This window comes from Hyperoodon ampullatus, assembly GCF_949752795.1.
Source record: "Hyperoodon ampullatus genome assembly, chromosome: 4".
Lineage (NCBI taxonomy): Eukaryota > Metazoa > Chordata > Mammalia > Artiodactyla > Ziphiidae > Hyperoodon > Hyperoodon ampullatus.
Window position 1 is genome coordinate 84,396,367 of NC_136917.1, and position 23,734 is coordinate 84,420,100.

The following is a 23,734-nucleotide window of genomic DNA, read 5'->3' on the forward strand; positions in this document are numbered from 1 at the left end:
GATCCCACATGCCGCGGAGCGGCTGGGCCCGTGAGCCGTGGCCGCTGAGCCTGCACGTCTGGAGCCTGTGCTCCGCAACGGGAGAGCCCACAACAGTGAGAGGCCCGCATACCGCAAAAAAAAAAAAAAAAAAAAAAAAAAAAAACCCAAGAGGAAATATTCCATCACTTCCTCCTTTCTGACCATCAGACAGAACCTCAATCAGGAAGCTTTTCAAAAATTATTTCAAATGAAAAAGTTAGCTGTACACAGCAATAGAGATGGCCTTCACTGCTGGCGGGCACATCCCAAGTCCTCCTCAGACCCACATAGCAAGGCTCCCCTGGTCTCCAGCAAAGGAGCCTCCTCCATCTGCTACTGCTCTTCCAGGCAAAGCTCCCACCCGCACTGCTGCAACCTTCTTCCAGTAAACAGATCATAACTTGGAAGGGAATCCACAAAGTGTGCCTCACTGATAAAAGCCTATCTCCATGAAAGAAACAGTTACACAATAGCAATACATGAACATCGTCTGTTGCTCTGCAATGTATCCTTATTCTGGGTGCTGGGAGTGGCCTGCCGTGCCTTCCCTCTCCCACGTGACGCCATCAACTAGAATGGTTGTGCTACGGTTGGTCCTGGGCACTATAGCTGGGACAAAATTAGGAGAAATTAAATAAAAGTGATAAAATAAAATTTAAAAAGTGATTACTACTGCCACTCGTTAGCTCATTAACGTTCTGGCTCTGCATATACAAAAAAGGAAATACCTTTCTTTTCTAAGACTTGTCAATATTCGGAAGAACATTTTCCCAGATAATGAGCTTTTGGCATTAAGGTCCAGCAAACATCAGCAGGCTGTGAAACTCTTAAGATTCCTGGATACTGTCTTCATGACAAGTTTGCCTCCACTTAAGAACTTCTTTTAAATAATTTTAGTGCTCACTTACAACCACAGCTACTAATGTTCTGTTTGTAGTAACAAAATAATAATAATAATAATACTGCAAGAGCTAACCAACAGTATTTATCAGGCACTTTGATAAGCACTACATAGGTTATGTCACTGGTCTTCCCTAAGGTGGATACTCTTATTTTCACCATTTTATAATAGGGAATGTGCAGCCAGGAAAAGCAACTTCCCCCAGATCGCCTAGCTAGGAAGTGGCAGAGCTAGGATTTCAGAGCTCACAGCTTTGCCACACATGGTTTTGCAGACAAACTGAGGTGATGAATCAAGTAACTTGGCCCAGAGGAGAAGTTAATAAAGAAGGTGGCCAAAAAAACAGAGACCTGGGCTTCCCTGGTGGCGCAGTGGTTGAGAGTCCACCTGCCAATGCAGGGGACACGGGTTCGTGCCCTGGTCCGGGAGGATCCCACATGCCGCGGAGCGGCTGGGCCCGTGAGCCATGGCCGCTGAGCCTGTGCGTCCGGAGCCTGTACTCCGCAACGGGAGAGGCCACAACAGTGAGAGGCCCGCGTATCGCAAAAAAAACAAACAGAGGCATTTTCTAGTCACTCGACATATTACCCTGACCCCAATAGGTCATCCTTGCTGGCTGGGACATGTTAATACCAAATAAGAAAGATGCCCCATCTTCAACACTCGGAGAATTAAAGGGTTTGAAGGCAGCTTCATCAACATCGGACACTTTCTTTGGCCATAATTACATGTTTGTCCTGACAGCATTTTCATTAGCAACTCAGAAGCCCCAAATGAGAAACGGTCTTAAAAGTCACTCTATCATACTAGAAGGCATACTGCTTTCTGCCCTATCTGTACATCAAGGCATCCTGAAAAAAGGGGATCCCACTTTTAGTTTAAATCTACCCACTGGAAGAAAAAAACTCTTGTCCTGCAGTCCAACTCACCTATTTTCCCCTGCCTCACTGTTAACCCCCTATTAATAATCAGCCCAGGCAGAGCAGCCCTGCACTATCTCATTCCCACAGTACTCCTATTCCATGCTCACTCTCATCCAAACACATCATCAAAAGTGCCCCCAATCAAGCATGAAAATAAATTAGGTTTTGGTTTAACCAGGATTAGATTCCCAGCACCAAGAAATAAAGTAACAGTTATCTAATCTAACAGGCCAGCCTCAGACTTCCTGGCTACTCTCCACAGGCCCCTGTTGCCAAAGCCCTCTCCTAAAAATCCCCTTTAAATACTGTAAAATCACCACATGCTGGGGGAGCAATGTAACTCTTCAAGTGCCATGAACATAACTCTTAACTCTGGTGCCTGCCTAACCTTGCTCGAGATCTTCTAGTCTGTCCAGAGGGAGAGCTGCTGGCTGCCAGCCTGTGAAATGAGCACTTGCCCCACCATGCGTCAGGAAGTTACTTCTTCCTGGACACCGTGGAGGAAGGAGTCCTCCTGGGTTTGGGCAAGCCCGTTTGTTTTCCGTGGAGAAGCAGTGCATGTTCATGCCTCATTTTACACTCACTGTAACTCCATCTGGAAATAGCCAGTGGCGGTGCAAAGCTCCAACCACAGAGAAAATCAGACCTGGACAAAGGAGAAAAGGGACAGGGACTTGATATCCAAAATATATGAAGAAAATATTTTGCAACAACAAAAGATTCCTAAACAACTTGATTAAAATTGGACACGGACTTGAATAGATATTTCTCTGACGATGATAGGGCCAATAAGCACATGAAAAGAGGCTCAATATCAGTGATCATTAGGGCAATGCAAAGAGAAACCACAGTTAGATACCACCTCATACCCATTATGATGGTTATTATTTAAAAAGCAAAATAAAACAGAAAAGCAGTGTTTGCAAGGATGTGGAGAAGTTGGAACCTCTGTGCATTGCTGGTGGGCATGATGTAAAGCGGAACAGTCTCTATGGAAAATGGTATGGCAATTCCCCCCATAATTAAACATAGAATTACCACATGCTCTAGCAATCACACTTATGGGTATGTACCCAAAATAAATGAAAGCAGGGACTCAAACAAATATTTGCACACCCATATGCATCACAGAATTATTCACAATAGCCAAAAAGTAGAGGCAACCCAAGTGTGTGTTGACAGATGAATGGATAAACAAAATATAGACATACAGTAGATTAGCATTCAGCCATAAAAAGGAAGTTCTGACACATGCTACAGTATCAATGAACCTTGAAGACATTATGCTAAAGGAAATAAACCAGTCATGAAGGGATATTTTATGATTACACTCACATGAGGTATCAAGATTAGTCAAATTCATAGTGGGGCAGAAAGTAGAATGGTAGTTTCCAGGAGGGGAGGAGGGAAACAAGGAGTTAGTGTTTAATGGGTACAGAGTTTCAGTTGTGAAAGATGAAAAAGTGCTGTACACGGATGGTGATGATGGTTGTACAATAATGTGAATGTACTTAATGCTACAGAACTGTACCCCTAAAATGGTTAAGACTGTTAATTTTTTTTTTTTTTTTTTGGCGGTACACGGGCCCCTCACCACCGCGGCCCCTCCCACTGAGGAGCCCAGGCTCCGGACGCGTAGGCTCAGCGGCCATGGCTCACGGGCCCAGCTGCTCCGCGGCATGTGGGATCTTCCCGGACTGGGGCACGAACCCGCATCCCCTGCATCGGTAGGCGGACTCCCAACCACTGCGCCACCAGGGAAGTCCCTGTTAATTTTTTATGTTATGTATATTTTACCACAATTTTTTTAAAAAAGGACAGAAGGGTGCAGATTATTACAATATACCCAAAAATCACAGAGCTAAAAATAAATTCTTCCAATTATTTTAATAGTGTCATTAGTAGTCATGTCCTATGTATATGAGAATACTGAAGAATTAGGACTTCCACCTTTTAAAATAATTACAGACTGTTATACAACACATACTTTAAAACAAATCCTATGATATAGAAACTGAGGAAGTTGAGGTAGAAGAGGAAAAATTATCCCTGAGAGTTAAGGAAAAAAATCTGAGTTCTACACTTCCCCCTCTGCTGCTAGCCAGCCTTCTTTATGCCTCAGTTTCCTCATCAGTCGTGCAAATGGTTTCGATAAAGTAAACTGCAAATCAAAGAATAGCTTAATGGCACCACCCAACAGAATTAGACAATCTCCCTTGTCTAATTCCAAGCTTACCTGGAATCTTTCTGGTCATAATCTGACTGCCAAATACGTTTTCAATAGGAAAAAAGGTCTCAGCATTCCAGGTTCCTTGGAGCTATACTGGTTATAAATCAATAAACTGGATACAAAAGTTCATTAAAAAATAAAATCAGTGATTCTAAATAGAGGAAGGAAATTGGTCCAAGTGAGAGTGGAAAACAGAGCTCAGTTTTCCTAATTCTGAACCCACCTATATTTTACAGCATCAGCATCCATCAACACTGAACCATCCATCAGGGAAGAGAAGGCAGTTTTCAAATCCTTCTTGGCCAGTGGCCACATCACTTAGTTCTTTAAACCATTCCTTTTAAGGGGAAAATACACTCACATACTCTGAATATGTCCAAAAATAATTATAGTTTGTTTTTAATGCATATAACAATTATTTCTGCTTGTAGAAAATGACACCATTTGAAAGTCTGGGACTATGCACAGGCTTTAAGAGTGAAAGAAACAAAAGGAGAAGCATCTGACTGATTACTCTACCCTTTCCTTTCACTGGCTTTTGCAGCACAACTTTCCAGGTTTCTTTGCTAGCTCCTCCTCTTTCCGAGGATATCTCCCTGCCCCTGCCCCACAATAAAATACACACACACACACACACACACACACACACACACACACATACATGGAAAGGATTTTAAAAAATCAGTTCAGGCATATTTTCAAATCATTCCAGAGAAATCCAGATTCTTCTCCAAAGCCTACGAGAATATAGGTGATCTAGCCAGAACTATTTTCTCTGACCTCACCTCCTTCCGCTCTCCCCTTGCTCACTGCACTCCCAGCCAGGCCTCCTCCTTGCTGACACACACCATGCATGCTCTGGCCTCTGACCTTGACCCTTATCAGTCTCAAGGCCTGAAATAATCATCCTCATCTTTGTAAGGCTCTATCCCTCCTTGCATTCAGGTCTCAGTTCAGAGATTCCTGCAGGGCTTCCTTGGTGGCGCAGTGGTTGAGAGTCCGCCTGCCGATGCGAAGGACACAGGTTTGTGCCCCGGTCCGGGAAGATCTCACACGCCGCAGAGCGGCTGGGCCCATGAGCCATGGCCACTGAGCCTGCGCGTCTGGAGCCTGCTCTCCGCAACGGGAGAGGCCATAACAGTGAGAGGCCCGCATACCGCAAAAAAAAAAAAAAAAAGATTCCTGCAGACAGGTCTTCCCTGATCAGTATAATAGCGTCCCTCCCTCTTTCATTCCTCTTTCCTCCTCTTCATCACCACTGGATCTCTTCATCACCATCACCTCTTCATCACCACGACATACATCTGTCACGTGTACTGTCTGTCTCCCTCTAGAATGTAGTATCCATTAAAACAGGGACTACATCAGTTTGTTTCTGTATCCCCACACCTAAGAACAGCACCTGGCATACAGAAGGCACACAGTGCTTGCTGAACAGAAGAATGAACTAGGAATAGAGAGTAAGTTACAGTAATAATGACCAAACTAAATTTCCTCAAATGTGTCCTTTAACCAAAATATATAAGTGGTCAATCCAACACATCTGTCACACTATAATGGCAACTGCTGTTTGGTCCAACAAGTGAATTTGAAGTTTGTGGTTGCCCTATGTCACATATTGACTAGGTACTGGCAATACTGTGATGGGTTTCGCTCTGTCCCTGCCTTCAAAGATCGCATGGTCTCCCAGGGAGGCTGTGGATAATTAAAGTAAGTGTTGTGAACACAGATGAGGGAAGGACAACTAACCTGGGAGGTTGGGAGGGACCCAGGCTGAAGCAAGAAGTCATCGCAAGTGTGCCATGTATTCTATGGACGAGTCCACACAACCCACAGGAAACAGGGACAAGCAATTACTCCCACTCCTACCCTGAAACCAACCAGAGGACTCCATTGCTTTTCTAATTGACAGGCAATCTTTTTTCACGTTGGCATTCTTCCCTTGACAACTACTTCAATATTTCTCACAAATCCAGCTGGAGTCGTTCACTGACATGCACGCACACTGAGGCTTTCTGAAACTTTCTGTTCTCAGGTGATGGAACACCACAGCCTTTGGCTTAAGATGCATTTGCATCTCGGGCCCCATATGTCCCATCATGTGTTCCAAGCACTGATCAAACCTCCTGACAAGCAATCTGCCTCAAAATATCCCACCAGCCAAGGCATTGAGTAGCTTTACCGTGCAATTTTTCCAGTCCAACAGACTTTGATTGCTATTTACAAAGTTAACAACCCTAACCTACAGCTTTTTGCATGACAAGTGGAATCAACAGCTGCTAATGCTGAATTGTTTTTCCTAAATTGTCTCAAAGTTTAACTTCTCTGATGAGTTTCAAAAATATCCTGAAAGACTTACATATGTAAAGTGCTTTATAGCCTCAGTCACTCCTTATAACAGTGCAAACCTTCCAAAAGGTGGCTTCTATTCCCCCATGAATTAATTTTTTTTTTTTTTTTGCGGTACGCGGGCCTCTCACTGCCGTGACCTCTCCCGTTGCGGAGCACAGGCTCCAGACGCGCAGGCTCAGCAGCCATGGCTCACGGGCCCAGTTGCTCTGCGGCATGTGGGATCTTCCCGGACCGGGGCACGAACCCATGTCCCCTGCATCGGCAGGCGGACTCTCAACCACTGCGCCACCAGGGAAGCCCCTCCCATGAATTAATTTTGGCTGTTTCTGTTCAGCAAGAGAAAAAGGACATTTGCTAGAAAGAGAGGACAGCTTTGTGGTCCCAGTACATATTTATAAATTGAACTTCTTTTTATCTGCATAATCCAGGTTATTCTCTTCTTGTTTCTTTCAAGAATGAAAGATGGCCACTGCTAGGAATTTGGATGTGGTTGGGGGAGATGAGAAAATAATTGCAAATAATTTATCTCTGCCATGCCACCCCCTCGCAGATGTAAAAATCTACATCCTAACTACTATCAATTTTCTGTGTCTTTTTTTAGCTTGTCTGATTCTGTAATCTCGCCAACATAAACCTCTTTCCCAGAATCTGGAGTTTACTTAAAACGTCGTAATCTTGGTTTTCTGAAATTTGATTCCTTGGATCAAAACCTAAATTTGCAATCTTTGTTCATCAACAACTTCTTAATCTTTCCGTAAATGCAGTTTCTATTTTCCAGTTACAGTCTGGCTTTGGAGGAAGCCTTCCACATGACATGCACTGGGTAAATTAGCTTCAGGCAGCTGTTAAAACAGCACCTTGAGTTTATTTCCTGAGTGTCACCATCATATTCCCTACTCTGGATGGGTGCCTCCACTCAAAGTTCTGGCACCTCAAATCTGGTAGCCATAGTCCTGTAAATAATTCATCAGCATGAAAAGTCTTGGGATTAATTTTAAAACTTCCTGCCTGAACAAAGCACTTCTTCAGAATCAAGGTTCTCTCTCTGCTTTCAGGTCTGTGGCCATCTCAGTTCCTGGTCTCCTGCCTGGTCTTTGACTAACCTCCTCCCCTCACATCCCACTGCTCCTTCCGTTTCTTGACTACCACCTGGTTCCAGCCATGCTTGATCTACTGGCCCCACCCACTGGGCTCCACTCAGGGTCTTGCTGGCCCTTTTAGCACCTGCTTCCTCAGGACCAGGCCACCAGCAGCTGCCTTGCCACACAGCCCTGGCCGACCACTTCACCAGCTTTTTCATCAAATTCAGCGCTCTGCAGCCCCACAGTGATTTAGCCAACCGCAGTAGAAGCCTAGAGCCCCACCTGCAGGGGTAAGAGAACCCTAATTCTTGTCACAAAGGAAATCTTATTCTCATCTGGCACCTCAAATACTGTAGCACTAATTCCTCAGACGCCTCAGAGCACACAGGCAGTGGGACAGAGGTCGTGGCGCCTCTATCTCCCTTGCAATAAGTGGGAACAGAAGGAAGGCCTTCCTGGATGATGATTGCCTGATTCCTTATTAACAAATCTGCTCTAGAAAATCAATGTCTACAATTCTTCAGCCACTTGAAGGTGACAGCAATGAGCATATCCATACCACTCTTATCAAAAACATTTATCTGGGTATTGCATAGAGATTACAATACAAATCAAGTTAAACAGGCTTATTAGATAGAATACTCCCTCCTAGGAATATGTGATCAAAAGCTGAGAGCACAGAAATGACTCTTCTAGGAATTCACTCTGAAGAAAGATCCTTACCAATAAAAAAACTCATGTGGGAAGATTTCAGCATTATTTGTAATTGCCAAATATTGCAGGACTAAATATCTAGACAGAGAAGTCCAGTTGACTAAACTACGGTATATTTACCAAATGAAGTACTATGAAGTTGTAATCGAGAATAAAGAAAATTATGAACTAAAAAAATAATAAAAATAAAAAGCTGAGAGCAGTAACAGGAACTAACGAAAGGAAACAGTGGAGGAATGGAAGACTCTGGAGAAAGACTACCTGGCCTCAAATCTTGAGGTCACCATTAATAGTCTGTGCAATCTTGGTAAGGGTTTTCACCTCTTTATGCCTTAATTTCTCCACCTGTAACATGGGCATAACAGCATGTATCTCATAGAGTTTCTGATAATTAAGCATGTCAATACCTGGGAAATGCTTAGAATGTGTTAGTTATTACAAACCACTAAATTAACAGCTAAAATGACAAAATGACAAAAACTACTGCCAGCCATTGGGAATTAAGAGAACAGGGTTTTAGACATGGCTCTTGTTTTGTGGCCTCTAGAGTAGATTTAAAATGGTTGCAAATTCTTTATCACATCCCCCTTGAAGAGGTGGGATCTATTTCTTCACCCCTTTGAATCTGGGCTAAGCATACAGCTGTTTTAACCAACAGAACACACAGACATGACCCTGTGCCAATTTTAGGCCTACATTTTAAAAGAACTGGCAGCTTCCACCCCCTCCTTGGAACCCACCTGCCATGCTGAGAGGAAACCCAAGCAGTACCTGGGCAGGCCCGTGTAGAAGAGAAGTGAGGTGATCTCCCAGTCCACAGCCAGCACCTGCTTGCCAGCCACGGGACTAAGCCATTTTGGAAGTGGATCGTCTCGCTGGGGTTACAGACACAAGTCTTCCCACCCTCAGCTCTGCCCCAAACTGCGAAACCTTGAACAAATAAGATTGTTATTTTAAGTCTCTAAATTGGGGGGGGGCAGTTTGTTACACAGCCATTGATAGCCAAAAAAGCCTCAGACCAAGCACTTAAATCACTTTCCCAAATTTGATGTTTATAAAAAGGGAAAGGGAGAGAAGAGGCAAGGTGTTCATTCAAACATCTGTAGAACACCTGCTATGTGCCAGCCTCCGTGACAGGCTGTGACACTGTCATTCTGATGCTTATGGTCTGTGTCTAAGACAGACATTAAACAACTCATTACAAGGAAGAGTGATTCCATAAGGACAGAGGAGTATAAAGAAGTAGAAATGGGTGTGGGAATACCAGGTGATCTCAGTCTCTGCCAACCCTGATATTTTGTAACTTCATGGTTTAGAGCAAGTACATCTGTGAGACGGCCACTTAAAGACAGTCATACAAGATAATCTATCTAGAGAGTAATTTTCTCCTATGTAAATCCACTTCTTAATTAGAGTATCAACGAAGATGTGGGTTTCAGTAGCTACGCAACAAGTGAATGCTGAAAGCATGAAAAGTCGCCTCTATAGCCTGCATTCAGGAGTGGAATAATCTTATGAAAGAGGCTTTGAATAAAGAAAGAAGGACAGAGTAAGGAAAAGATGATTTTCTGGGGCAACAGAGGTTTCAAAGTAAATAGTGCTGGGAGAATTTTACCTATTCATTGCTTAATGTTTAAAAAGCAAAGGATATACGTTGATTGCTTTGGACAAGAGGTTTTAGGTATTCCCAGCAAAGAACAAACCCTTAAATATAAATATTTAGTTTGTTACATAAATAGGCAGCTGTCTACCAGGCAAGCAGATCCAGTCCACAGCTATTTTGTGAAGATGAGTAAATTCAAGTCATACCCTCATAACGCTGTGCCTTAAGACATCTTCCTAAGGTCTGAATTATTCTAAGAACCAAGAAATGTGATTGTGACAGTAAAATAAGGTTCAACTACATACTGGTCCCACAAGTGTTACCAAGACAAACAGAACTAACTGCTGAGGGAAAACCCATGGCGACGAGGAAAAAGATTTAGTGGCCTTCCCTTGACACGGTTTGGGAGAATTTAATCTAACGCTGCTGAAAGTGTGTCTACTCAGCTTCTTGACCGTGGGGGAGGGAGCCTGAAAGTCAAACATTTAATTTTCTAAATACATTTGATTTGGCTGATGTTGAAGTCCTTTCTTAACCTCACATTCGGAAAAGAAAAATACCCTTTGAGTCTTTGCTAGGGAGAGCTATTTGCCAAGAAAAAAGAATAGCCAATTTATGCTTCTCAAATTTTCCTTTTGTAGTACTGTTGTCAATGCTAAGGACTAGTTCACTTTGGTTCAAGTGTTTAGACCTGATAAAACCATTTGTGGTCATTGATAAATAAAAATATTTTGAATGTCCATAGGTAGAAACAATTTTACTGTCTGTTATAATCATCTCACAGGATCTTACACAGCTATTGTTCAAAATAAAGACACAAAAGGAACACATTCATGAATTTCCTGTTTTTCCATTTTAAAGCCCTCAGACATACCGTGAACACCTCATGCGCAATACCCAGCTAGGTCTCCTGATCATGTATCCCTCACACCCAAATCCCTCCTGCCTTTCTTGCACCCAAGCATTCCTGGAGCACTGCAGGCGGAGCTCAGCACCTCAACTGCTGACCAAAGCTAGCTGCTTTCACGAATAGGACAAGCAGATTACAACAAGAAATTGATTCCAGTCACTCCCCCTTGTTTAGGATGTTATGGCATCAGTGTCAACAGTACTGTCAAAGAGTCAATGACTCCTGTGGCGAGAGAACCCTTGTAGAAGGGGTAAGCTCACAAGTCAACACCAATGAGAGAGGACTCTTGTTTATGATACCCAGGATAATGCTAGGGCCTTTCACAATTCTTCCTGCCCCTGAAACGCCTGGTGAGCATCAGGTTGAATCTGACCCTACAGTGACCCCCAGACAGCTTTGAGGCTCCTGAGCACCAAATAAGAGCACCAATAAGAGATATGGCACCAAAGGGGGTTTTTATTAGCTCTGCTTTCAGGTGAGAAGGAGGAACCGACCACGAAAAGAGAATGGCAACTTTGCCCCCCAGGACATTTAAAGTAAAACCAGTGTTTAAGAGAAAAATTACAGTGAAAAGAAGAAACTCTACATCATAGACCTTATGTGAGAAATACAAATTAATTGTATTCAGATCTATGGATTCATATGGATACTGTCCTATGGATATTATAGAAAAGGCAGATGCTACAACTGTTGCCCATGATGAAGTGAACTGAGATTTAGCGTCCACAAGGTATGAATCACACATCTCCCCTTTGCTTACAAATTCTCTTTACATATACCCTAATTGAAAATATGTAAAAAACTAAAAATAACTATCCTTATACTCCACTGCAATTACTCAATCTGCAGGGAAACTCAAGACCAGGGGGATGGAGTGGCAACTAAATCACTGAACCTAGAAAGAAGGCTGGAAAGAGGGCAAGAGGCAGAAAATGTGGTGAAGGACATGGCTGGGGCAGAAACTTGTTTACTTTCTTAGGGACAAAACTATGTCCTATAATGCTCTAGTACTACAGCTCCAACTAAAGCAGGGGCCACAAAACACCCTCAGCTCTTTCACCTGGCCACAAGTTTCCAAGGAACACTTAAGGAGTGGATAAAACCAGGCAAAGAATGGAGAGTTTTAGTTCCCACCTGAGTTTCACAGAGACTCTCAGCTAATCTAATGCGCCCACTGACCGTGCCAGTGCTCTTCAAGTCAATCCTGGCCTCCTCTCTCTCTCTTCAGCCTTCTAGCCACCTTCATCCTAAATCTGTGATTCATTTTTGAGCAAAGGTACCTGAATAGCACACTTCAGGTGACAGAGAGTTAAAGCTGCCACACAGAAACAATGTGAAGGACCTGGCAGAGACTCTGCAAGATAGGTGCCTTTAGTTTCTTATTCTTAAATGTCCTTAGAAGTCAAAGGCTTCTCCTAACAGTGTTGTTAATGGAGTAGAGTCGTGGGTTCTGTTTTAGATCTGAAACCTCTCCCTGCGTGTAAAATTGGCAAAAATCACTTAGGTCTCTGAGCCTCTTCCCCCACCTCCCGTTTTTAAGTGAAGCCCTCACTCTTAGCATCTCCCCAGCTTTCTACATCACAGGGAAAACCACAGGGATTAGGAAATGCCTCTACCTCATTTGGCCAACATCTCAAAATGCTATCTCAAACTGGAGCAGGGAAGGCTCAGCACCAAGACACTTAGAGCACCAGGCAGGGGCTGACTGTATTCACTGCTGAATACCAGCCACAGACCTGCTCGGATTTCCCCCATCTACACCCCCCTTGCTTCCCCAGCACCAGCCCTCACCCCTCAAAGAGGGCTCCATCCTTTCCTTTTCCCTTCACTGTCGGTCATCTGACATCACCTCCATCTGCCTTCTGCTGTCTTTATACGGTGCCTTTTCTCTCTTCAGCCATACTCAAGAAGCACAGACCACGTTGCCCCATGAATGGCTCAGTGATGATGCTAAGAGGAAAACCCACAGCCACCAAGCCTCCTGCTGCAGACAGATTTCCTCCTCTTCAGAGCATCGTTCTGTGGGTTTCCCATCACACTTTTCAGGTATTCAAAGCCTGCGGGGTGGGGGGTGGGGGGGAGAATGTGCCAGAGGCATCCCTACAGTCATCAAAAAAAGGTGGCCTCCAGCATCTGACCACTCATATACTTGCATACCGTTTGATGTCGACTTAATCTCAAAGCTGGTCTCCAGCACTCAAGTGGATTTGCTACTGTGAGAGCCAGGAACTGCAACTGCGCTTGCCTCAAAGACTCAGGAGTCCAGTCCCGGGCAGGAAATAAAGTTCTAAGCCGCTTTGATGTGCTTCCTCTCCACTCTTCTCCCTAACGCGGGTCATTCGTCTCAGCCAAGGAAAGACCACCTTGCCTGAATTGAACCAAACGCACCACACGTGGGAGCCTGCGGCCGACTCAGTACTCCGATGAGCTCCCCGGCCCCACCAATTTACTCACATCAGATTAAGTTCAGCTGGGATCCCCATGTATTTTGCCGACTACGAAAGGTTATGTGGTACATACACTGGAGGAAGGGGAGTGGGAATGCACAGGGAATCCAGACCACGGAGAGTAAAAACGCCTTGGCGACGCGGTGAGAGCCTGTTTCTTTTTTAAGCCGCTCGTCTCAGACTGAAATATCAAGCCAGTTCAGGTCATTTCCTGAGTAGCACAACAAGTTAAAACAAGATCCAGAAAATCTATTTATCTTTAATTGTGCCGCCTCCAGACTGGGAGCGCGAGGCGGGTGGCGTGTAGAAAAGTGGGAGACGGGGAGGGAGGGGGATTTGTCGCAAAGCAAATGCCTAAGAAACCAGAGCTCCCGACCTCAGCTGCTTCTTACCTCACTCAGCTCGGCCGAGTTGTCGTTTCCATATTTCATGGCAACTCCAGAATTCATGACTGCACTTTTCAGAGCCGAGCTCCTCCTCCTCCAGGTCTCGGCGCTTACGAGTTGGGTTTAACAGGCTGGATATCCACTGCTTGGTCCCCTCTGGCACATTTTAGTCTAGACAGCCATTTTCACCCAGGACAGTGGTGAAGCCCACACGAAGGATGCAGGCACTCCGAAAAGGAACAGAGCCGGCTCGCGTTTCACGGACGAGCCATTGCTGCAGAAGGCTGGGCGGCGAGGCGCGCTCGCAGCGGCCGGGCCGGCGCGGGGACCCGAGGCAGTGCCACGCTCAGCGCCGCCTCGCGTCTCCTATGGTGCCTCGCCGCCCCCCATGACCAGGCTGGAGGGCAACCCCGGCAGGATCCGGCCTCCCTGGAGGGCTTCCCGAAGAAACCAGGGCGGCGGGGCGAGGAAAATCCGCGTCTCGGGTTCCGGGGAGGGAAAGCCAGCTAAGAGAGCGCCGGAGCGCGACTGCACTTCACGCTGAAGTTTCCCGTTTGAATCCTCGGGAGTTTTAAGTGCTCTGATTGAATACAGCTGTCTAGCTGCTGGCTACGGGGTGAGCGGAGGAGGCGGGGCCAGAAAGAGAAAAGGCTGGGGGAGGGGTGGGAGGGAGGAGGCCGAGCAGAGGAGACCTCGCCGGGAGAGCAGGCATCCTTCCAGCTCCCTGCGATAGTAATTACAGGACCCAGGTCCAGGAGAGAAGAAACAGGAAAAGCCACCTGAGTAATTGTGCAGAAAAATTAAAAAACAAAACCAAAAAAGCTTCCCTCCTAGTAGCCACTTTCCATAATTTAAGAACGTCAAGACAAATCTTAACACTGTACATCAGGCAGCGCTGTGCACTTCTCATGGTACATTAAGATTTTACAAGATTGTGGGGCTGTCATTTTCCCTGATCAGTCTAAAGTCGACACTGAGGGTGTAAATTCACCGTCAAACTCCCCCCACCCACACCCCGGGCAGATTACAATTTCTGCATGTTCTTAATAAAGATTAAGATGCTCCATCACATGAAAGACAGGCCCAAATTTCCCATCCTCTCAAACCCTCAGTCCTTAAAAATATTACATTTCCCATCCACTTCAACCCTCAGATCTTCCTTAGAAATCTTACAGCTCACCTGAGCAGAGCTAGATTTGTATTTTTGGGGTTTGGAGTATGAATCAGGAAAGATTCAAGAGGCTGTTAAATTCAGTGGACTCCTGGAATCAGAGCTCCCCTGCAGCCTTGAGGTTCCCTGAGGTAAAAACATCCCTCTGTGTGTGGCAGGGTGGGAGGAGAGAGCTAGAATTTTTCCCTCCATAAAGGTTAAAGTCCCACTGAACTTGAGATGCACTGAAAAATATTCTGATCCTTTAACAGTAGGTCTGCAGGATTGCTTTAAATGCCTCATCAGTCACTTTCTACACAATGGGAACAAAATGTCTCCATCCCCAATGACAGACCTTGGCACTTCCTGAAGCCTTCTATGAAAAAGCCATTAATTTCCAAGGCTGCTTTTTTTTTTTTTTAATGAAGTAGGATATTTATTTTGCTCTTTAAGAAGAAGGAAAAAGCTTGACCATTTGCATAGATCTTCTTACTCGTATGCCTTCCTGCTGAGTTCATTCATTGCCTGATGAAGGCTCTACTGGGATGAGGAAGAGTTGGCAGCTTTTTTGGAGCACTGGTCCCAAGTTCTGGGGCACTGCCAGACTAGAGCACATTAGGAGAAGCTCTTCAGTATGGGGAGGGTTTGGGAAGCCACATTATTTTACATATTTAATTCATTAAAAACTGTTGAGAACTGTGGGCTTGAAGATGGAGATGGTGGTGAAAGAATATAAAAATATAAAGAAGACTCAAGCATCAACCCTGCCCATAAGGTGTTTATAGTCTCATAAACAGAAATGACTATTCTAAATATAAATGGAAACTTGCCATAAAAGCAGAACAAATTAAGACCTACAGCAGTTCAGAGGTGGGAAATAGGATTTTGGCTGGGTTGGGTGGGAGGAGAAGACTGTGAAGGACTCTTAAAGAGGCAGCATGAGTTGATATTTGAAGAATGGCTGAGCCCAGCAGAGATGGGGAGTGAGGAGAAGGTATCCCATGATGTGGGCCCACTGTGAGAGAAAGTGTGGGTGGAGACTGGAATGTGCAAAGCATGTGTGGGGAATGGGAGATATTCCATTCTGGAATGGAACCTGGATTAGATAAGTGAGTTGAAGCCAGATCATGGACAGTTTCGAGTGCCAGGCTAAAGAAATGGGCCTTCCGATTGGCAATGGAAAAAAAAAAAGCCTCTAAAGGTTTTCAAGCAAAGAAATAATAGGATCAGAGCTGTGTCTTCTTAGACATTCCAGTGGATTTGTATCACACTCATGAGTAACTAACATGAAGTCAAGCAGACTAGTGTTGAGTGTGATTCTGGTGTTTAAAGAAACATATTTTTCACACTAGATGGCCCTTAAAAACCAAGCAGATGACTTCATCTGGTGTTCAACCAAAAGAAAAGTGATCTGTTCCAAGAGTGGAGGAAAAATTGGCAGTACTGAACTTATTAAGAAGGAATATGTCTGCAGATTCTACTTTATGGACAGTATAAGGCATTTTCAAGAGCAGTGTTGATTATATGGGATTTTCTTAAACAATGACTTTAATACTTAATCCCCACATAAGCTGGAACTCCACTACAATCTGGCATCTAAATGTGGTAAACTGGAAGTAGGAAATAGACATGCCAATTGGACTATCCCAACAATCCAGCAAGAGGCTAAAAAGGCCTGAATTAAGTTGGGACAATGGAAAAGAACCAGAGGTTCCTTTAAGATGTAAGAGGTTCTAATAGAAAGATAGTAAACAGAAACTGTAGTGGAAAGAAGAGAGCTTAAAAATGACTTGTAGATCTAGAACTTGACTGACTGGGGTTTTCAACAATGTTCTCTATAAAAATATGTATTCCAGAGAAGAAATAGGTTAAGGAGGAAACTACATTTGGGATTTTTTTTTTTTTTTTTTTTTTGTGGTACGTGGGCTTCTCACTGTTGTGGCCTCTCCCGTTGCGGAGCACAGGCTCCGGATGCACAGGCTCAGCGGCCAGGGCTCACGGGCCTAGCTGCTCCGCGGCATGTGGGATCTTCCCGGACCGGGGCATGAACCCGTGTCCCCTGCATCGGCAGGCGGACCTCTCAACCACTGCGCCACCAGGGAAGCCCATTTGGGATATCGTATGTTTGAAGTGGCATCTTTGTAAGTTTGAGGTGGCATCTTTGTAAGTTTGAGGTGGCATATTCAAGTGGAAATGTTTAGAAGGAAGCTTGAAATGGAGCTATAGAGGTAAGTCAAGGTTGTGATGGAGATGGAGGTTTGGGGTAACTCCTATTAGAATTATAAATAAAACCATGGAAACAGGTAAGGTTGCCAAAGAAGATAGGACAGAGAAAAGAGAAGTGCTCTGAGGACATTATCTTAAGGCACATCTTTTTCATGGAGGGAAAAGAATAAAAGAAGAAATGGTAGGAAAGGCCAGTTAAAGAAACAGGAAGATAACCAGGGGGACTCCGAGTCTGGGAGCCTAAGGGAGATGTCAAGACAGAAGGGAAAGCATCAATATTACATGCTATAGAGCGGGGAGAAGCCTGAAGACTGATAAAAGAGCACCTCTAAGACATTAATGTCCTTCAAAGATAAATCTCGGGCTTCCCTGGTGGCGCAGTGGTTGAGAGTCCGCCTGCTGATGCAGGGGACACGGGTTCGTGCCCCGGTCCGGGAAGATCCCACGTGCCGTGGAGCGGCTGGGCCCATGAGCCATGGCTGCTGAGCCTGTGCGTCCGGAGCCTGTTGCTCCGCAATGGGAGAGGACACAGCAATGAGAGGCCCGTATACCACACACACAAAAAAAGATAAATCTCTACACAAGGAATGAAGAGGAACTAGGAGTAGTAACCATGTACTACTCTTTACATAAATTTGATGGTGACTGCAAATTGAGAGATGGGAGAGTTTCTTCAGGTACGTAAGCAATGTTGAGTAGAGGGTAGAATGACAGTATTTGTAGTCTGGGGCTAAAGGAAAACCTGAGGATACAGAGGAAAGGAAGATGGAGCAAAGTTCTTGAAAAAGGAGGGAAGGAAAGGGCCAAGGACAAAAATAATGAGCTTAGCTTTGGAGTAGGCTTGGAGAGGAGGAGAATTCAGATGCTCCTTCCAAGGAGGCCAGGAATAGTTGGGAGAGCTGGAGAATTTACAGACTAGTAAAGAGAAGACTTCAGAGATACACGGTAACTAACAGCATTTGTTTGAAGAGCCATCCAACTTCCTCTGTGTGATTGTGGAGGGGTAATGAAGACGAATGAGAACTTATCATCAAATTTTAACTTAGTAACAGGAAGACCACAGAACTGTCTGTCAGTGCAAGGAGAACAGAGTAGTTGTGCTCCCCTCCCCTGAAATTGTTCAAGCAGTGGTTCAAGGCTGGCAGGACACACTGAAAGCCAGTGGTATAGAGAGTAGAGCTTCATGCAATCAGGGAGAGTCCAAATCAGTTTTCTTCCAATCTAAGATTCCATGAAATGAAGATTTTTTTTTTTTTTGCATAGTTTAAATGTTTTGTGGTTTTCTTCCACCTCTTAGTTAGTTAGGAATCAGGCTGGGAATATCTACTATCAAGAAAGCTAAGATATTGCGGTAGACAAGAATGAAACTGGGTCAATGTCCTAAGTACGTTAGGAATGCAAGGAACCCCTCAGCATGTTGTGTCAGCACACCAAAGGAGAATGAAAACCCACGTGCATTTCCAATATTATGAGAAAGAGGTCGCAAAATTAGTGTTCACTGTAGTTTACCAAGTACATAACTGCATGCCTGCAAATCCTTTCATACTGTGGCTGCCTCAGCATGACCCCTCTAGAAGAGCTTCTCCAAGTCCTGCTTCAACAGAGTGCAAGCCCCTGTCCACAGAGGTGTGGACCGGTGGCAGGGGAATTTATCAAGATGTGGGAGCAGGTCAGGTGAAGGAGGAAAACCTGTCTTCCAATTTGGCAATGAGCTGGGTTCCCCTTATTTCTGGCCTTGTCTTCCCAAGAGGTTAATCTCTTCGCATCTGGTTTCTGGGAGGAGAAGAGGAGGCAGCGGTAGTTTCAGGAGCATTTCTGGGAAAGCAGAAGTTGCAGTTTGCATGAGTGGATGGGTCTGTGCACCGATCACATGCTGTAGCGCACTGGCATTGCCTTTCTGCTGTCAGGGGCAGGCTGGCCCCTCTATGTATGGCTGCTGACCTCAGTGAATTTCTACACAGTAGGGATTCTATTCCAGGTCTTCTCTGTACCCTACATTGGTAATGAACATCAGATTCACTGAAGCAATCTTGGGTAAAAGTCTTGAACCTCCGGCATTAAGGAAATTGAACTTTGGGGCTGGCTGACCTAAGCCCTCGTCTCTACCCCTAGGGGGTCCAAGCCAGCCTTGCCCATCGCATGAGTCCACTGTGCTGAGTCACACTGTCCTCCTCCAGCCCACACAAGGAAACAAACTCCAAAATTGCCCCCTTCCCCCTTGACTCTCTTAAGCTAAACCCAACTCAGATACCTCAGATTTTAGGAAGAAGGCAGCCTAGTTAAGCTACTTCACACGAAGGTGAAAAATACTCATAATCTTCTCAACCAAGCCCAAAGTATTTGCATTGTAAAAGAGGATGCTTTGAAATAGTGCGAAATTGGTGGTATTTCCTGAAGAAGAAAGTGACTTTTCAGAGGAAAGAGGGATTTCAGAACCCTGTGGAGATGCAGGAAGTCCCAATCCTCTGAGTCCTTGACAGTCATAAAAGTCAGGGAGCCCTCAAAGTATACACTCAAAAGAATTTCCTGCCCTAAATCTATAAGCCCACCCCCGTAAGTCCAGAAATGATCTCCGTAACCCAACTCCTGTGGCCGTCTGTTCAGGCACCAAGCCAGGTGCAGAGAGCCAGGACTGAGTCCCTGGCTGTGAGCCACCAGCCAGCCTCAGTGGCCTACCCTATCAGACATCATTTGCTCCAGGTGCCACAACATAAAGCATTCAGGAAGCACTGCACTAGACGAGCTTGGCCTTGGTCTCTGTGTCCTCAGAGAACAATGTTAAAAACAATCACCTAGCTCGTCCCTGCGTTCCACTTATATCGGTGAGGATGTGCAGCAAGTTCGTGGTGTTGATTCAAAAAAGAAAAGCACCTCCTGTGTGCCAGACACTGTGCTGTGCCTTGGGATCCAGTGGTGTATGGGACAGGAAAAATTCTTGCTCTTACAAAGCTAGCATTCTTGGTGGAAAATGATTAATAAACAAATAAAGAAGATAGCTATAGTTTGTTATGGATGCTATAAAGGAATTAAACAGGAGCTACAATGAGGGAGAGCAGGCCCCTTAAATGAAGCAGTCAGAGAAGGCCTTGATGAGATGACATTTCAGCATGAAGGTCAAGAAGGAGCCCACTAGGCAGAAAGTGGGGGAAGATGGCCAGGCAGAAGGATGAGCAAGTGCAAAAGTCCTGCGGCAGAAAAGGGCTTGACCCTTTCCCATAAACTTCTTTTTAATTTAATTTAAATTTCAACAAAAAAGTAGACACTATGATGGAACATGACAAAAAAATGATGGAGGAGCCCATGCAGTGTGTGTGTTGGCCATAGATTTCATTGTGTGTGCATAAAGATGCCACAGCAAGGTTTTAAGCAGGGCAGAGATATGATCCAATTTATGTTTCTTTGTTTGTTGTTTTTTTGTGTGTGTGTGGTACGCGGGCCTCTCACTGTTGTGGCCTCTCCCGTTGCAGAGCACAGCCTCTGGACGCGCAGGCTCAGCGGCCATGGCTCACGGGCCCAGCCGCTCCGCGGCATGTGGGATCTTCCCAGACCGGGGCACGAACCCGTGTCCCCTGCATCGGCAGGCAGACTCTCAACCACTGCGCCACCAGGGAAGCCCCAATTTATGTTTTTAAAAAGTAAATCTAGGGACTTTCCTGGTGGTCCAGTGATTAAGACTTCACCTTCCAGTACAGGGGGTGTGGGTTCCATCCCTGGTTGCAGAGTTAAGATCCCACATGCCTCGTGGCCAAAAAACCAAAATATATCCAACAGCAGCAATATTGTAACAAATTCAACAGAAGACTTTAAAAATGGTCCATGTCAAAAAAAAAATCTTTAAAAAAAAAAAAAGGTAAATCTATTCCTATACAAACTTTACCACTAGGTAACCTAAAAAGTAGACAAAAGAAAGTTCCTCATTTACATGAGTATTCCTGCAAATAAATGAAGAATTGATACAATTAGAATATCTCTATTTTGCAACCTCTAATGAATTAACAGATTAGGCATAAAGCACAATGGCTACTAACATCACAAAAAGACATGCAATTAAACACATGACTTCTGATGGAAGAATACAATACCACCTATGAAGCCATCTTAGTAGTTTTTAACATTAAGGAACATGTTACGTTAGCCACAGAGATGCAATCAGCAAAATCTAGACTATAACTCTACAGGGCAAACAATCTGGTTTTTTAAACATGTAAATTGAAAGGGGGAGAAAAAAGCACATGAAGGAGTGAGATATCAATGGAAGGGGAACCCCAGAGACACATCAACCAGTTGCAATATGTGCTCCTTATTGGGATCTTGATTCAAATAACCTGACTATAAAAAATTATACTTTATGAGACATTCAGAAATATACTTTTTGAATATTTGATGCTATTTTAAATTATTAATGTTTAAGGATATGTTAATGACCTTGTGGTAATTTATAGATATATATTGAAATATTTAGGGGTGAAATGATATGATGTCTGGGATTTGTGTCAAAATCCTAGAGGAGTCAAGGAAATCAATGGGGTTTTCAATGAAACAGACTGCCATGAATTGATAACTGCTAAAGCTGGGTGACAGGTGTAGCTCATGCTACTCTCTCTCTGTCCACTTGTGTATATTTGAGAATCTTCATAATAAAAAGCCAAAAAAGGACAATTTTACCTTTATGTAGAGAATGGGTTGTAGCATCATAAATGTAGTCGAGCAAGGAAACTTGTTAAAAGCTATTATAGTTGTAAGAAGATGCCTGTGGCTTGAAACTCAGTAAAATCAATGAAGACGGTAAGAAATGGATGAACTTGAGATATATTATTTAGGTAAAACTGACCCCAACTTGGTGAATAATTGGATGTAGGTAATGAGACAGAGAGAGGAATCAGGATGACCATCAGTTTGGGGGTTGAACAATTGGGTGTGGGGAAGGACTGGGTTTGGGGGAATCAATGCTTCCACTTTAGACACATTAAATTGGAGATTCCTATTTGACATTTAAGAGGATGCCAACAGCAGTTGGATAAATGAGTTTGGGGTTCAGGGGAGAGTCAGGCTAGACAAATGGATTTGGAAGTCATCAGCATATAGACTATAGTGGATATTGAAAGCCACAAGAACACATGAGGTCACCTAGGGAGAGAGTGAGTAAAAAGATGCAGTCCCAGGACTTATCATTGAGATGCTCCAATATTTCCAGAGGATAGAGGAAGAGAATCCAGCAAGGAAGTTCAAGAAAAAGTAACCAGTGACAAGAGCAAAACTGAAGATATGACATCATAGATACCAAGAGACCAGTGTGTCAAGGAGAGTTGCAACCTATGTAGAATGCTGCTGAGAGTTCAAGAAAGTGACAACAAAGAAGTGTCCTTTGGTAATGGAGATTACTGGGGACCTTGAGAGGAGCAATTTCATTAAGTGGTGGCGATGGATAGAAGCTAGATTAGTGTGGATTGAATAGTGACTAGGAAGTGAAAAAGTTGAAAGAGTACATGGAGGTAACTTTTGAGAAGCATGTTGCCCAAAGCCTTACTACTACTGAACAATCTGATGAGACCTTGAACCAGTCCTAACTTCTACTTCTGAACTTTTCTCCCTTTACTATGCCCCTTCAGTCAAGTTATCTTGGAATCCCTTGGCTGGGATTAGAGACTCTGAGTTGTTAGCACAGTGGACCCCTCCCTAAACTGATAACTGTTCCATCATGCTGGGTCTTCACCTTACTGTTTATGAAATCAGCTATATCACTTTTAGACCCAATGACTTACTGCTGTGAAATAGATGGACTGCAGTAGATAATCTGTGTTTGAAATTTGCTAAGAAAAACCCACACACCTATGATCAATTAATCTTCGACAAAGTAGCCAAGAATATACAATGGGAAAAAGACAGTCTCTTCAGCAAGTGGTGTTGGGAAAGTTGGAGAGCCGCATGTAAATCAATGAAGTTAGAACACACCCTCACACCATACACAAAAATAAACTCAAAATGGCTTAAAGACTTAAACATAAGACATGACACCATAAAAATCCTAGAAGAGATCATAGGCAAAACATTCTCTGACATAAATCGTACCAAAGTTTAGCTCAGTCTCCCCAGGCAATAGAAATAAAAACAAAAATAAACAAATGGGACCTAATCAAATGTATAAGCTTTTGTACAGCAAAGGAAACCATAAACAAAATGAAAAGATAACCTACAGTCTGGGAGAAAATATTTGCAAACAATACAACTGACAAGGGCTTAATTTCCAAAATATACAAACAGCTTTTCAACTCAATAAAACAAACAACCCAATCAAAAATTGGGCAGAAAACCTAAATAGATATTTCTCCACAGAAGACATACAGATGGCCAATGGGCACATGAAAAGATGCTCAACATTGCTAATTATTAGAGAAATGCAAATCAAAACTATAGTGGGTATCACCTCACACCAGTCAGAATGGCCATCATTAAAAAGTCTACAAATAAATGCTGAAGAGGGTGTAGAGAAAAGGGAACCCTCTTGCACTGTTGGTGGGAATGTAAATTGATACAGCCACTATGGAGAACAGTATGGTGGTCCCTCAAAAAACTAAAAATAGACTTACCATATGATCCAGCAATCCCACTTCTGGGTATATATCCAGACAAAGCTATAATTCAAAAAGATACATGCACCCCTATGTTCATAGCAACACTATTCATAATAGCCAAAACATGGAAACAACCTAAATGTCCATTGACAGGTGAATGGATAAAGAAGATATGGTACATACATACAATGGAATACTACTCAGCCATAAGAAAGAA

At 43.9% G+C, this 23,734-nt stretch overlaps 1 protein-coding gene across 2 annotated transcripts in view; it reads right to left on the reverse strand.

The window, feature by feature from the left end:
- The window catches only part of MCC (MCC regulator of WNT signaling pathway), a gene marked incomplete at both ends in the record, with an annotated part of 445,755 nt that overhangs the window by 258,709 nt on the left and 163,312 nt on the right, over window positions 1–23,734 (reverse strand). Inside the window, one exon of one of the 2 annotated variants that reach the window (XM_079702131.1) lies at window positions 13,576–13,632. The exons of the other annotated variant lie outside the window; for it this stretch is intronic. Within the exon in view, the coding sequence (XP_079558257.1) occupies window positions 13,576–13,632 (57 nt within the window). Of the gene's footprint in view, window positions 1–13,575; window positions 13,633–23,734 lie in introns of those variants that run through there. 2 annotated transcript variants of the gene reach the window in all.